Source organism: Pipra filicauda, unplaced genomic scaffold (assembly GCF_003945595.2).
Source record: "Pipra filicauda isolate LSUMZ 115617 unplaced genomic scaffold, ASM394559v2 scaffold14_size4853619_pilon, whole genome shotgun sequence".
NCBI lineage: Eukaryota > Metazoa > Chordata > Aves > Passeriformes > Pipridae > Pipra > Pipra filicauda.
Window position 1 is genome coordinate 3,837,690 of NW_024103985.1, and position 13,082 is coordinate 3,850,771.

Here is a 13,082-nt window from a genome sequence, read left to right on the forward strand (position 1 = left end):
AGGTGTTTAACCTCGGGGGTGGGTGTTGCAGTAATGCCTGTGTCTCTGTCTCTGTAAGTGTGTGCTAGGAGAGGATTATGTTTTGTGTATGAACTTGGGGAGTTGGTTGTGCTGAGGCAGCTGTGACATCCCTGGGCTGGGAGCAAGGCTGGGAACCCACCTCGCCCCTGGTTCACAGAGCCACTGCAGTCTCTGAAACAGTAATGACCTTTTCCAAGGGAGAGGAATACTAGTTTTTGTAGTAAAACTCAATCAGGGAACGTGGTTAGGAGGAATTTCTGGAACTCAAGCAAGAACACCCACAGAAAATCACTAGAAATCAAGCAGCAGAGTCAGTGGCAGCTTTGGGAAAGCAGCTTTTGTCCAGTTCGCTCATACCCGGGTCTGCTGAGAGTGCCCCTGAAACCGATGCATCCATTTAGCAGAACAACTTGTCCTCCTCGTTGGGTCCTGCATGCGGCTCATTAGGGTAATTACTGATGAATTAAGGCAGCTTGGCTGAGCGCTGGGGCTGCGGGTGTGCGGGCTCCCCTGCTGGCAGGCAGCAGGTGTAAATGAACAAGATCTGTCAAAAAGGCTGATGACCCTCTTAATTCACAGCAGCAAACTGGGGACAGAGGTAGTGCAGCAAGTTTAATAATTGATATTTACTTGGAAAGGTTAATGGCAGCAGTGATGCTTCTAATTTGCTTGCCCGTGCAAGACCTTGTCAGGTCAAATTGTCTCAATTTGTTACTGTGGGTGTAGGTGTAGTTTTCCTTTAATGAAATTTGGAGAAAAGAAACAGGTGGTGTTTGGAGCTGACTGTAACTCAAGAAAAACAGCAAAAGGTTCCAGTCTGGTAACAGGTTGGGTGAGTCTTTGCTAACTTTAAACAGCTGGCAGTTTAGTCCTTTTGAATTAATTCTGGTGACCGTTTGTGCTCGGGAAGGTGAAAGGATTTGGAATGGTGTAATTTATTTTTCCTTTAATTTGCAACCTTCTAGGAGTTGTTTAGGTCAGAAGTGTAATAATCTTGACAGGCTTTGATGTGTTCCTAGGTGGGAGGGTTAAGGTTATGGATCAGAAATCAGAAAGCCACAGAATTCAATAGGATTTCTGCACTGTATTAGGGAAATTGTAATTCTGTTCTGTAATGGTTAAGTGGTTCCTGTTTGAGGCAGAAACTAAGCACCTGCTGCCCGGAAGCATTGAGATTGGCAGGTCAGATCCTTTACAGCCAAGAGTTTCAGAAGAGCTGGCTGATGGCTGAGAACCAGTGGAGTTGGGTTTTGATGAAGTGTAGGAAGACCCAGATGACAGAAGAAAGCTGGTGTGCCAGTGTTTTTGAAAGGCTGTAATTAAGGGGATATTACCACTTGTCTTATTGACTTGGCGTCAATCCTAGGCGAGATAATGGGGTAGCTGAAGTAATAATTGGTTAATAAAGACCTAAAAAAGAATAAAGTAAGTGAATGACAATAATTTTATACTTAGGGGAAAAAAAAATCTCACCAAATTTCCTTAATTATATGTGGAATTAAAAATTTGATGGATAATGGCCAATATTGATGTAGCCTAGTTAGATTTCTGTGTTGGACGTTGTTGACCTATTTATTAAGGAAACAGAGAGCACGGACTGAACACGGTGCGTTTCGAGTGGGTTATTTCCTGCAGAGAAATGTGTGGTGCTGGTGGTTGCAAATGCAAACTCAGTGCTGGCTGGAAACACTTCCAGCAGCTCGCAGGAGGGTTCAGCTCTCATTGCTGTGCTGCTGGAACATTTTGATGTAGGAGCAAAGATGAAATACTGGTCTTGATAAAAGTTTGCAGCTGGGCAGCGTATTGGAAAGGTGGCTTACGATGAGCAAGACAGGGCACTGTGCTGGGAGTGGTGGTTGTGTGATGGGGTGACCATGAGCAAATGTTTGCTTCTAGGGCTTTGATGTATCTGAGTCTAAAAGTCTTATCCTGCGGAGGAAAGCGAATTGGTGAGGTGTAAAGTGGCAGAAAGGCATGCAGAGTAAGGACTTCCATCAGCAATTTACTGTTGCTTGGACATGAGCACAGTACTTTCCCTGTCTTCTGCTGCCCAAGCCTATACAGGGCTGTGTACTCTGGATGAGTAGTGAAGTTCACTCTCCATGTAGTGCCCTGAACATTGTATTCAAATATGAAGAGGCTGTGGGGCACTTGGCTGGCAGTGCTGTCGAACATCCATGGCAGTGCAGGGATCAGTGTGCTCCCAGGGCTCGGGCTGCAGTGCCCACGTTGTGGCAGTGTGCCCAGCCAGCCTGGTGCCTTGTGCCACAGGGGCAGGGCTGGGGGGGTTATATCAGCACCACGAGCAAGCCCTGCTGGCCACTGACACCGCCAGGAAATGGGACAGAAAGAAACAAAGGGATTTTATTACCATTAAACATACCAATTTGTACAAGCCGACATTTTAAATAGTGTAATTTAAATGGAACCAAACTGATATGAATAGAACCTATTAATAAATTAAACACTTCTTTCCACCCAATATTTCACAAGGGAATTAGCAGAATAATTTGTTAGTAAATGAGCCCAGGAATGAAGCTGTGAATGACATCTATCCTACCCCTCTCCTCCCCCTGTAACACTCTTTGCAGATGTAAGCGGGAAGTTGCTGTGATTTCAAACATTGCCTCTCTCACTTCAATCCAAAAACGAGTTCAACTTCAGGTGAAGGAAGTAGGATGATGTAGCAGTTAGAGAACAAGCCTTGGCTGTAAGAGTTAATCCTGCATTAGTTCGAATTCCGTGTGGTATCTCAAGCAAGTTGTTTCAGGCTGGTGTCTCTCGCTGGCTGCTGTGCCAGTCCCAACCTCTTGGTGCAGTCACTGGGGTGGCCCCAGGGCACATCTGTGGGCTGGGGAACAGTGACCTGGCTGTGGGGTCAGCAGTGACCTGGCTGTGGGGTCAGCAGTGGCCCAGCAGCAGGAGGCACCAGTGGAACCCCAGTGTCACAGCCATGGAGTGCTGGGAGCAGAGGGACGGGGTTTGTCCGTCCGCTCCCCTCTCACCTCAGCCCAAGGACTTTGGCACAGCCTTGCCCACCTCCAGGAGTGCCAAAAGCACCACTTCCCTCACATGTTAGTGGAAAGGAATATGGACACCCGTGGTCAAGCACAGCTGCAGAGAAGCCCCGTGCATTCACAGGCGTGCTCTCCTCTGTGCCGTGGGCGTAGGAGTGAAACTGTGACTAAACTGCTGTCGGCGACCTCGGGAACAGGTGGCAGAGCAGTGCTTGAAAATCTCCTTTTTCCCCCTCCTTCTTCTCCCTCTAGATGAAGGTCCCTACAAGCAGAAGTGGCAGAAATAGCGAGGAAGACAGCATCAGGGAGGCCACAAGCTCTCAGCGGAGCAGCTCAAGGGACCGTCTCAGTGATGTAAGTACCATTCAGGAGAAAGCATCGCTTCATTGCAGCAATTCCCGCTGCTGACATGGCTTTTCATAAATCTTGCTGAACAAATGTTGGCATCCAGAGGTCACTGTGTAATAACTTTTTTTTATGTCATGATTGAGTGTTACGGCATAAGTGGTTGAGCTGCCTTGCAAACACTATAATCATGGTGCAAATAATATGATAAGCGAAAGATCAGAGATGGGAAAACAAAATGGAATTGTTATTCCTCGGGGAAGAGTGGCTTGATGTTTTGTTTTGTTTTCCTAAAGAAGTTGTGTTAAAAAGCTTTTTGCAGTATCTTTGGGTTTAGCTGCTGCACGTAATCACATAGTTTGGGTGCAAAGTCAGTTCATCTAATTTTATGCTTCCTGCCTCCGAGATATGAGAGGTTTTTTGGGGGAAAGCTGTCTTTCTCTCAGGAAATTCGATGTTACGTTGAGTGAAATGTTATGATAAAACAAAAGCAAACGGTGCCCTAGTGTGTAAACACACAAATGGGCTTTTGAGTCACCAAGAAATCAATGGCAGTGCTGGGATAATTTTATATGAAGGCTTTTTGTGTTAGCAATTAGCATTTCGCCTTCATTAAAACATGATTTTTTACTAATTAGGACCTTTCCCGTTAGGAGAGATTTAAATGAAGAACAATAATCAAACGCTGGCACGAGCATGTCTGAAATATTAAATTTGCCATTTCAATGGCAAGCCACAGAAATCCCAGAGCGAGTGGTTTTCATGTTGAGTTCTATTAATGTAAAATATGCTTCATAACTAAAACCTGTCACAGAAAACGGCTCACACCAGCTAAATTCAATTGGACAGTTAATTTAGCTTTAAAATTGAAAACACTACCTCCGCTTCAGGATGCAAAGGGGAGAGGGGGAAGGCCTTTGATAAGTATAATGTATTTGCTATTAAGGCTTTCAGAGCCCATTCTACAGGAGGAAAAGGGAGAAAAAGGGGAAAAAATGGCTCCCACAAATGTGTTTAAAAGCTGAAAGTATTTATTAAAAATGTCAGCAGAAAAGTGCTTTTGGCAGATTAAAGCGGGATTCGGCTTGACAGCTCTGACAGGGAAATGTGATGGGGGAAAATTCTCTCTACATGTTTGGAGTGTGAATGGGGCGCTGTAAACAGCTGACGCGGTGGGAGGAAGAGAAAAATAACATGTCCTGTGATCTGCTTCCAGGACTGGGAACCCACGCGCCGTGGTGGGGGCACGGCAGCAGGGGGGGACCCGGGGACAAACCCCCTCTGCCTGCGGGGCGTCTCTGGCCGGGCTGTGGGTCGATAATGATCGTAATTTTATATCTGCATACAGTGGTGTGATTCTCTCCTTCCCCTCCCCTGGGCTGCTCTCAGTGGGTGTGTGAGCAGGGGCTCCTGGCAGTGTGGCTGTGCTGTGACGTGGGGCCACAGGGAAGGAATGACACGTTCCCACGTTCCCACGTGGCGATTAGCGCAGGTCAAAGCGTTAAGTGGTCTTGGAGACTTCCCTTGTTAAGCTGATGCACTCCCGGTTTTTTCTCCTCCTTTCCCTCTGCCCCCCAAAGTTGCAGGCTGAGCCTGTAGGAATTGAGTCTGAGGGCCTAATTCCTGCAAAATCTTCAAATCCTGTTCAGCAGCCAGTGCAGTTCAGGGGGGAATAGGCACTCTGTTCTTTTTTAGTCAGCGGGGACAGTTGGGCAGTGCCCGGAGGCCGGGGCACACTTCAGGGCTTCACTGGAGCTGCTCTCGTGACCTGGTGACCCATTGCAAATGAGGATTTTTCAAATTAGTAATTAAACAGTTTGAAAAGTAAGGTTCATGAATCACAGAATGCTCTTCGTTCATTATTCGATGAGTGCAATTTAACTTTAATTACGTATAAAGCTGCCTTGCGTACTGGTACATGTTCTGTAGCCTATTTAGCGACTGTCTGAAAGCCTTAGAAAGTCCCACGGGTGCAATCAGATGGTTTTCCCCATTTCTGTGCAAAGGGATAAGGTAGCAGACTTGTTGTCTTGTAGAGAGGGAGCAGGGGAAGGCAGAGATGATGACGTTGTCCTGAGTGCCAATTCCTTCGGGATTTCTGTCCAGCCGTGCCTGGTCCCTGTTGGCCCTGGAGCTGCAAGTCCCAGCACGCTGTTTATATAGCTGGGGTGCCACTGGACTGGCACAACTCCTTACATGTGGCACTGAGGATCAGAAAGCCCCAGGGCAGTGAAGGCAAAAAGGGGAGACAGGGACAGTGTTTCCTTGTGGTTAGTGGTTCCAAGCAGGGCTCCAGCACATGGCAGTGTCCCTGCAGATGGATGCTCTGCAGCAGGAGGCACCTGGGCTGTTTCTCACTCTCCTGCTGTTCCTTGGTGCATTTGGCCTGTTTTTTTACGCTGCCTTTCCCTCCCATCTCTTTCCCCATTAACTTGTGTGAACAAAGGGGTAAATGAGGCAGGAGGTGGCAGGTTTGGCTGCTGGGTGGTAGCACACAGCAGGTGTGGTGGGAATGTGTGTGTGTGCAAGTGTCACCTACAGCATTCAGCGTTGCCACCTCAGGAGTGTGGGAGTCCTCCCTCCGGCTCCGCTGTCCTTCCCCATTCCGAAGGCTCCATCCCGAGCAGCTCAGCTCCCCTCTGCTGTTTGTTCCTCAGGTGACTCGTTCAGTGGGATGCCAGCAAGTTGTTCTTTATTTACATTAGTGCACGTCATTAGTCTCTAATGGACCATGAAGTCAAGAGGTGGCCTGGTCTGTCGTGAAATAATTGCCCTCCAAAGAAAACTGAAGCAGAGGATTGGTTCTGTGCACACACAAACAGCCATCAGTCTGTCCACCACAAACCCCAGAGCATCCTGCTGCTCCTTTGCCACAAGTGAAACTTCTGTGGGGAGAGAATGATACAATTTCATACTAAGACAGTAATTGTCTGGCTCATGTAGTAAGTCTTTCCAGACATTACACTGAGTGCCATTTATTATGGGTCATCGGGGGAAAAAAAGCGCTTATTATGATCTAGTGAAATCATCTCTGGCTGCAGAGGTTTGATTTGTTGAGGCTGGGCTCTTCTTTGGGATGATGAAACTTCAGAGCAGGAAAACAGTGAAGTTTTAGCCCAGGTTTTATGGTGTGGAGAGGGGACGGGAACCTGCCACTTGTTTATGTTCCCAGTGTTGATATAAAATTCCCTTAAAAACTACTATAAAGCTGACATCCCTATTACACATGTACTCTCAACCAACACAGAGTCAACAGCCTTCTTCCAAAATGGGGTTTTCCTCTGCTGTCTTTCATAGTGAGGTAATTGGAAGTTGCCAGAGAATTAAGAGCTGGATAAGCCATATTGCTATTTTGTTGTGTTGACCCAAGTAAAAGTGGAAGGCTTGGGCATTTTGTTTTGGGTTTTCCCCATGTTCCGTAATTGTCCTAATCTTTTCTGATGTCCTGAACAGTCCAAAAATCCACACAGAGCCTTGTATAATGGCTTGAAAAAAAGGTTTTTATCTTTTTCTTGACCCATCAGCTTAAGAACTGCCTGCTTTTTAATGGATTTTCTCCCTCACTAAATTGAATGGATCGTCCCTCATTATCATTTAAATAGAAGCCTCACTCCCTGTGAACATGGAAAATTTGAATGTGGTAGTAGAGCTGTGATAATTTGAAATATTCGGAAGGTGGGGGCAAGGAGGGGGAACAGGCGGCAGAGTGCAGAATTGCTGAATGTAATTGTCATGGATTCTCAATTTTGTTGCCACAAGATGGGAAAATAGACTAATAATTGTCTTCCAACCCTAGTAGAATAGTTGCCCTAGTTAGCTGAAGCTAACACTCTAATTGTCATGGGGGCACAGAGATGAATGAGGATGTATGCAGGGCACAGCCAGGGCTAAATTGAGTGATATACTAAGGCAAAGAGCAAATTGGCAATTATTGGCCCAGCTGAAAAGGTTGGCAGGTGTGCTGCTTTCTCACGAGCCCTTAGGGGGAAATTGGAAATATAAAATATCGACCATAAATACTGGCTGATTAGGAAATATGTTGCAAGAGGTGCTGGCCACTTAAGAGTCAAAACTCTCCTTTTCAAGGGATTGGCTTCAGCTGTGCATAAAACCAGCAAGCGTTGCTACTAAGTTGTTCAGAACCTTTACCTCTCATCCCCCAGGCTATCTTTTCTAATTTTCCATCATCCTATCCTCATATGTTTGTTTGTTTTTCTTTAAACATAATAAACGAAAAGCGGTCTTTTAGGAAATGCAGAGATCTTCCTCTCTCTAAATGTTCTTTGATAAGCGTTTAGCATATTGTATAGGCTAGATATAAAATTCTCTCTCTGGTAGATGAATACAAAATAACTTCTGTGATTTCTGATTCAAGCAGTTCCCTGTGATCTGCTTTTCTTTGTGTGCCATCACAGGCGCTGTCTCCCCCCTTCCCTCCTGCTTTCCGTGCCACGCTTCCCCTCCTGGGGCACGGGGATTAGAGCAGCAGCAGGGTACGAAGCTGCAGGTCCCTTCCCTGTGCCTCAGGCTGAAGTACCTTGCCAGAAGCACAATCAAATGAGCCTCTGAAGTGAGAGTTGGGCCACAGTCGCTCCACAGCTCCGTGTTTATCCCCTTTGTGAACTCTGGTGCGTGTGCGGTGCCTGCTCTTGGCTCCGGGCAGGGTGGCAGTGCCACAGCAGAGCTTGGCGTGTCTCAGGTCGGGAAGGTCTCAGTGCCACGATCAGGGATGTTACTGAGTGGATTGAAGGAGGTTTTTGGAAAGCCTGGGGTAGCAACATGTGGGCTGCAAACTCTTTGTGGCACGTGCTGTGCATCGTTCCCCGTGTGTAATGCTGGAATCTGACCCGCAGTTGGAAGAGTGGAATAAGAGCATCACAGAGCTTAGCAAAACAGAGGTAGCAACAGGATAGTTCTAAGACCCCCTCCTCAAAACATGAGTCTTGGGAAACTGGTTTGAATATACACGGAAGGATCATGACAACTTGCAAGTCACATTCTTCTGGAGGCAGAAGTTCCTGTCCCTTCAGCGTTCTGTCTGCTTTTATCTTGAGTGGCCCTCAAAATACCAACTGCTCGCATGAAAACTGCTACTGCAGAAATGACAAGCAAAGTTGTAATGACTTGCATGAAGCTTCAGGTAGTGAAACATAGCTGGGAAGGAAGAAGGTCTGGAGAAGGCTTTGGTAAGTTGGCAGAGGGCGATGGTTGGAGTGGGAGCAGCACTCATGTAGCTTCTGTGTTTCAGAAGGGTGAGGTCTTTTTATGTTGATCCTGACTGACTGTACCCAGTTCTTTGTTCCTGGTCAGTGACCATCTTTCCTTCTGCTGTCTGTGACCACCAGCTGTAGGTATCCAAGTGTCTTGGTTGGAAGCTGTTCTGTAGCTTATCAAACCACTTACAGAGGTTCAGACCTCGTGTAGTTGGATATCTTACTGAACTGGTTTTGCAGTGTTTCTAAGCATAACTCTCTTTGTTTAGCCAACATAATAAAGTAAGTGAATTAAGAAAGGAACACATTCAAGTTTTGCACAACATCCAAATCATTCATCATGTGTTGTGGTTATCTTGTCAGGTCTGGGTTTCTAATCTCAGTGAACATCAGATGCACTGTGTGACCTTTGCCAAGTCGATTGAACTCATTGTATCAGCAGACAGGAGTGTGGCTATGGAAATTAATTGCATTAAGAGACTCTGTGTTAAGGTCTGGGATATCTTCTGCCCTTAGCCCTTTTTGCCCTCCTCCCCACTTACTCCTGCCATTCCAAGACATTTGAGTTTTATAAGGGACTTGCTTGGAAAGGAAATACAAGACTTCTCTGGTGTTCAAAGCTGAACCCATATTCTGTTGTTGCACTTTCCATAAATGACTGAGTGGAGGGTAAACACCCACACTTCCACGTGTCTCAGTCCTCCCTGGCTGCGGGGTTGGGGTCACCAAGGAAGAGTGGAGGGTGGGTACAGCTGAGCTGAGTTTCATCCTGAACAAATGCTATAAAACAGAATTAAAAATCACATCTCTGTACATGCTGTTGCTTAACTCAGCTGAGTGATAATCAAGCCAATCAGGCTTGTAGCACTGGGCTCTATGGTAACTTTATGCCTGTGATTTGGCAAGGCAGGATTGGGCACTAAGTAGGAGCTGGGAAATCTGCCTCAGTTCCCTCCTCTGCTGGGGGCTCCTCGGGGGACACTGGGCATGTTCTAGGATGGGATTAACAGCAGTGGTAGGAGGCACTTTTTGGGGACTGTCCTGTGCCCACATAGGAATAGCTGTTGGCTGAAAACACCTGACTGGGAGGTACTTGATACACTTTAGGTTTCAGCCAACGAAAGTGGCACATGTCAGAAAAGCAGGAATGAACTCCCGACATTTCTGGAATATGTTAATTTAGGTCTTTTGCCAAAGAGGAGGGAAGAAAACACTACAAACAAGTTAATTTTGTGGTTGTGCTGCCATCACCTGCTTTTAACGTAATCCCCTTATAGTTAGTTTTTATATCAAGGATACAAAAGATCCAAGTTGAAACCTGCCTGACCCATTGAGAGAGGGGAATTGGCTTGAGGTGCCCTATTACTGTGATTATTACTGGATTTTAAAGCCCTTCCTGCTGTCTTTCTAGTTCAATAAGTAACCCGATGGATTTAAGAAAGTGAACAGAGGGTGTCTTGATTTCCTTTGCATCATGAGCGCAGTGGAAGGCCATGCTTTTATTTATACAAGGGAAATAACTTTTCCTGTCAGTTTAATAGACAATCTTGGAAAACCTGCTGCAGGTTATTGGTGAGATTTTGTCATGATTTTCTTTTTTTCTAAATTGCAATCACCATTTTAATCAAAAATAAAGGAAGAAATTTTTTAAATACAGTTGCAGGTTGCAGTATAACTCAAACTCTCAAGGGCATCAGTGGGGGGGGATAGTAGAGTCTTTCAGCAGTCAGATTTTGCCTTTGCTGCCAGAAAGGTGTATTTTTTTATATCCAGTGTAATTAACACGAGAGCTATCCCAGGGTAGAAATAATTCACTCTGTGACATAACTGAAATGTCTGTGCTGTCTGGTTTTGTTTTTAACCTTGGGCTTAAAAGGAACCAAAAATCTTTAGTTGTAAAAGAGGCACATCATCTGCAAAATATTATAAGCCATTTATCTTTGAGCACAAATGCCATCTAGCAGTGCAGCTCCACTTATGCGTCATTAAATGCACAGACCACACTCATTTTGCCCCTAACTAGTAACAGCCTCCCTCAGAAACCCTGGGTATTCCAAAGAGCACTGGAAGAGGCACAAAGGCAGGGCTCAAACCGGGCAGGGAGGGCCCCTGCCCTCCCCAGGGAGTGCTTGGGGTTGCTCTCACATAGGGCTGGCATTCCATACTCTGGCATTCCATACTCGGAGGGCTGGCATTCCATGCTCCCCATCTCCCACTTCTCTGTGCCGTGCTGGGGTTTGCAGATCCAAAGGCTTTGGGAAGGGCAGGATGATGTGGCAGCTGTTCTGCCTCTGGCTGCAGAGCGCTGGCCAGGTGGGGTGACAGTGGTGTCTCTGAGCTGGGTGTCTGTCAGCCCCTCCCCTGCCAGCAGAGCTTTCTGCAGGCACTGTCTGAGGGCCAGGACGAGCTGTCTGGGGTGCCTGGGTTGCAGCAGTAAGGGCTGGTTTGGGTTTGGGGTGGGTGCAGCACTAGCAGGGATGTGGCTGGCTGGGTACCATGGTGACCATTGTCCCCTGCTGCCTGAGGACCTTCCAACGGGGAGAAAACGGACCCAAACAGCAAATACACTATTTTGAGAATAAGGATTTTCTGACAGCCCTCCATGTGAGTGCTCCTGTCCTGTAGGTAAGAGCCTGGGTAAGTCATTCCAGCTGAAGACTTGCCCCAGTAACTGCTCTTGCCAGACAAGCCCTCATTCACAGTCAAAGGAGGTTTCTTCAGCTTTGGGCAGATGCCAAGTTAAACTTCCACTAAGATTTCTTATATTTGCAGCCACGATTGATTACTTTTCTCATTATTTGATCTTGATATAGAGACATACGGATTGAGCTATGTTTATATTAACCCCCAAAGATTTTTTTCTTTGGGAACATCCATCACAGTTGCACGCAAACTGTTCTGCTCTGGCACTCGTAGCTGATATTAGCTGGGGGTTTTCAAAACTTCTACATGTGGCAGTTGGTGTGGATCCTCCTAAAGAGTCCCAGTGTTCCCAGCTAAGCAAGAAAGCAACAGTGGTTTGTTAGATGCACAGAAAAAAAGCATACAAAGAGCTCTGGAGAGTGTGGGGCTTGGCTGTGCATAAACCTCATCGTTGGAGAGGATTTTACAAGTCGAATCCAGAGAATTCACCAGTTACTAACTTTATGCATGCAATAAAAATTCTGAGGGAGGGGGAAAAACCCCACCCTTCCTCCTTCCTCCCCCCTGATTTTCAGGGAATTTAATGTTAGAGCTTCTAAGGGAGAAAGAAGTTCATGGATGTGAAAAATGCCAGAATTAACTGCCATTCAGTTTTAATTATTTCTGATGTAACACTTTATTCAGCAACTGTTTTTATTGTTTTCTACTTGGTGGTTTTAAATCAGTGGTCTGCAGATTCCTGGGGTTCTTGGACAGCTTGAGATGCCTTAAAGTTATCTTAAGAAAAGCAGGTTTGTTGTTGGTGCATTTGAGTTCCTTGTCCAAGGGTCTGCTCCATGCCGGGAAAATATTTTATGTGTGCACAAGACTCAAAGATTGAAAGTAACTGTTAGACTGAAAATGCTCTGAGAGGCTCTTTCCCTAGAGAGAAGCTTCTAATGAAACCTCTTGTTTCTGTTTTTCGTTATTATTTCCAATTAGTTAGACCTTGTCATTCTTGGTTAAATCTGAGTTGATGGAGGGGGTGGAGTGAGAACTTCCACCCTTTCTCCTTCTCTCCTCCTGTCTCTCCAAGCAGGTAATTTGCCCCCTCCTCATTTCTGTGTTTACTTTAGGTGAACTGCCTGATCAAGCTCTCCAAAGTGTTGGAACAGATAATTGTGTTCAGCTGTTGGACAGACTTACACAGATAGCAGGACATTGTTATTAACCCATTTTCTGTACAAGGCTGAATTTCACGAGTACTTTGGGGTAAAAAGTACTTAGAGGGTGGGGTAGGTTTCCCATGGTTTCTCAAAAGCAGATGTAAATGCTACTGCCCTTCATTTCACCAGTCTACAGCTTTATTTCTGGGCAGTTTACATTAAAGAGGTTTATAAATAACTCCCTACTTTTTTTTGTAGCGTTTGAGGGCAGATGCCAAATCCACGTGCAACAGGCAGAAGGTGGGAAGTTAAATGCTCTTGTTGGTGTGTTACTGCTGTCTCAGGTTCCCCTGTGAAAGCTGTCCTTTCCCTGCAGTGCAGAGGTCTTTGGAGCTACATCAGGACAGAGGAGCAGGAGTAGCATGGCAGGGGTGGGGACTGGCACCCAGTCACCTCTGGGCTGCAGAGCTGTGTGTGAGAGCTGTGTCACATCTTTCCTTCCATCTGGCACCCTGGTTCCTGTGCCAGCTGGTGATGGGCTGAACAGGGAACCCTCCTGCCTCCAGCAGCACACTCACTCAGTTGTAGGATTTAGCTGTTGCCTGTTCTTGGCTTTGGAAACTTTCCTCTGTGGGCACTTGTCTGGCAAATTGCCTGTCTGGGGCAGGTGCAAGGCAGTGGCACTGAGCTGCATGGGC

The 13,082-nt window shown here is 46.3% G+C and overlaps 1 protein-coding gene across 13 annotated transcripts in view; it reads left to right on the forward strand.

The window, feature by feature from the left end:
* FBRSL1 (fibrosin like 1) overlaps nucleotides 1-13,082 on the forward strand; it is a 509,440-nt gene that overhangs the window by 220,035 nt on the left and 276,323 nt on the right. For all 13 annotated transcript variants that reach the window (XM_039378903.1, XM_027733066.2, XM_027733072.2 and 10 more), the window contains one exon: nucleotides 3,291-3,392. In XM_039378903.1, the coding sequence (XP_039234837.1) occupies nucleotides 3,291-3,392 (102 nt within the window). The remainder of the gene's footprint in view (nucleotides 1-3,290; nucleotides 3,393-13,082) is intronic.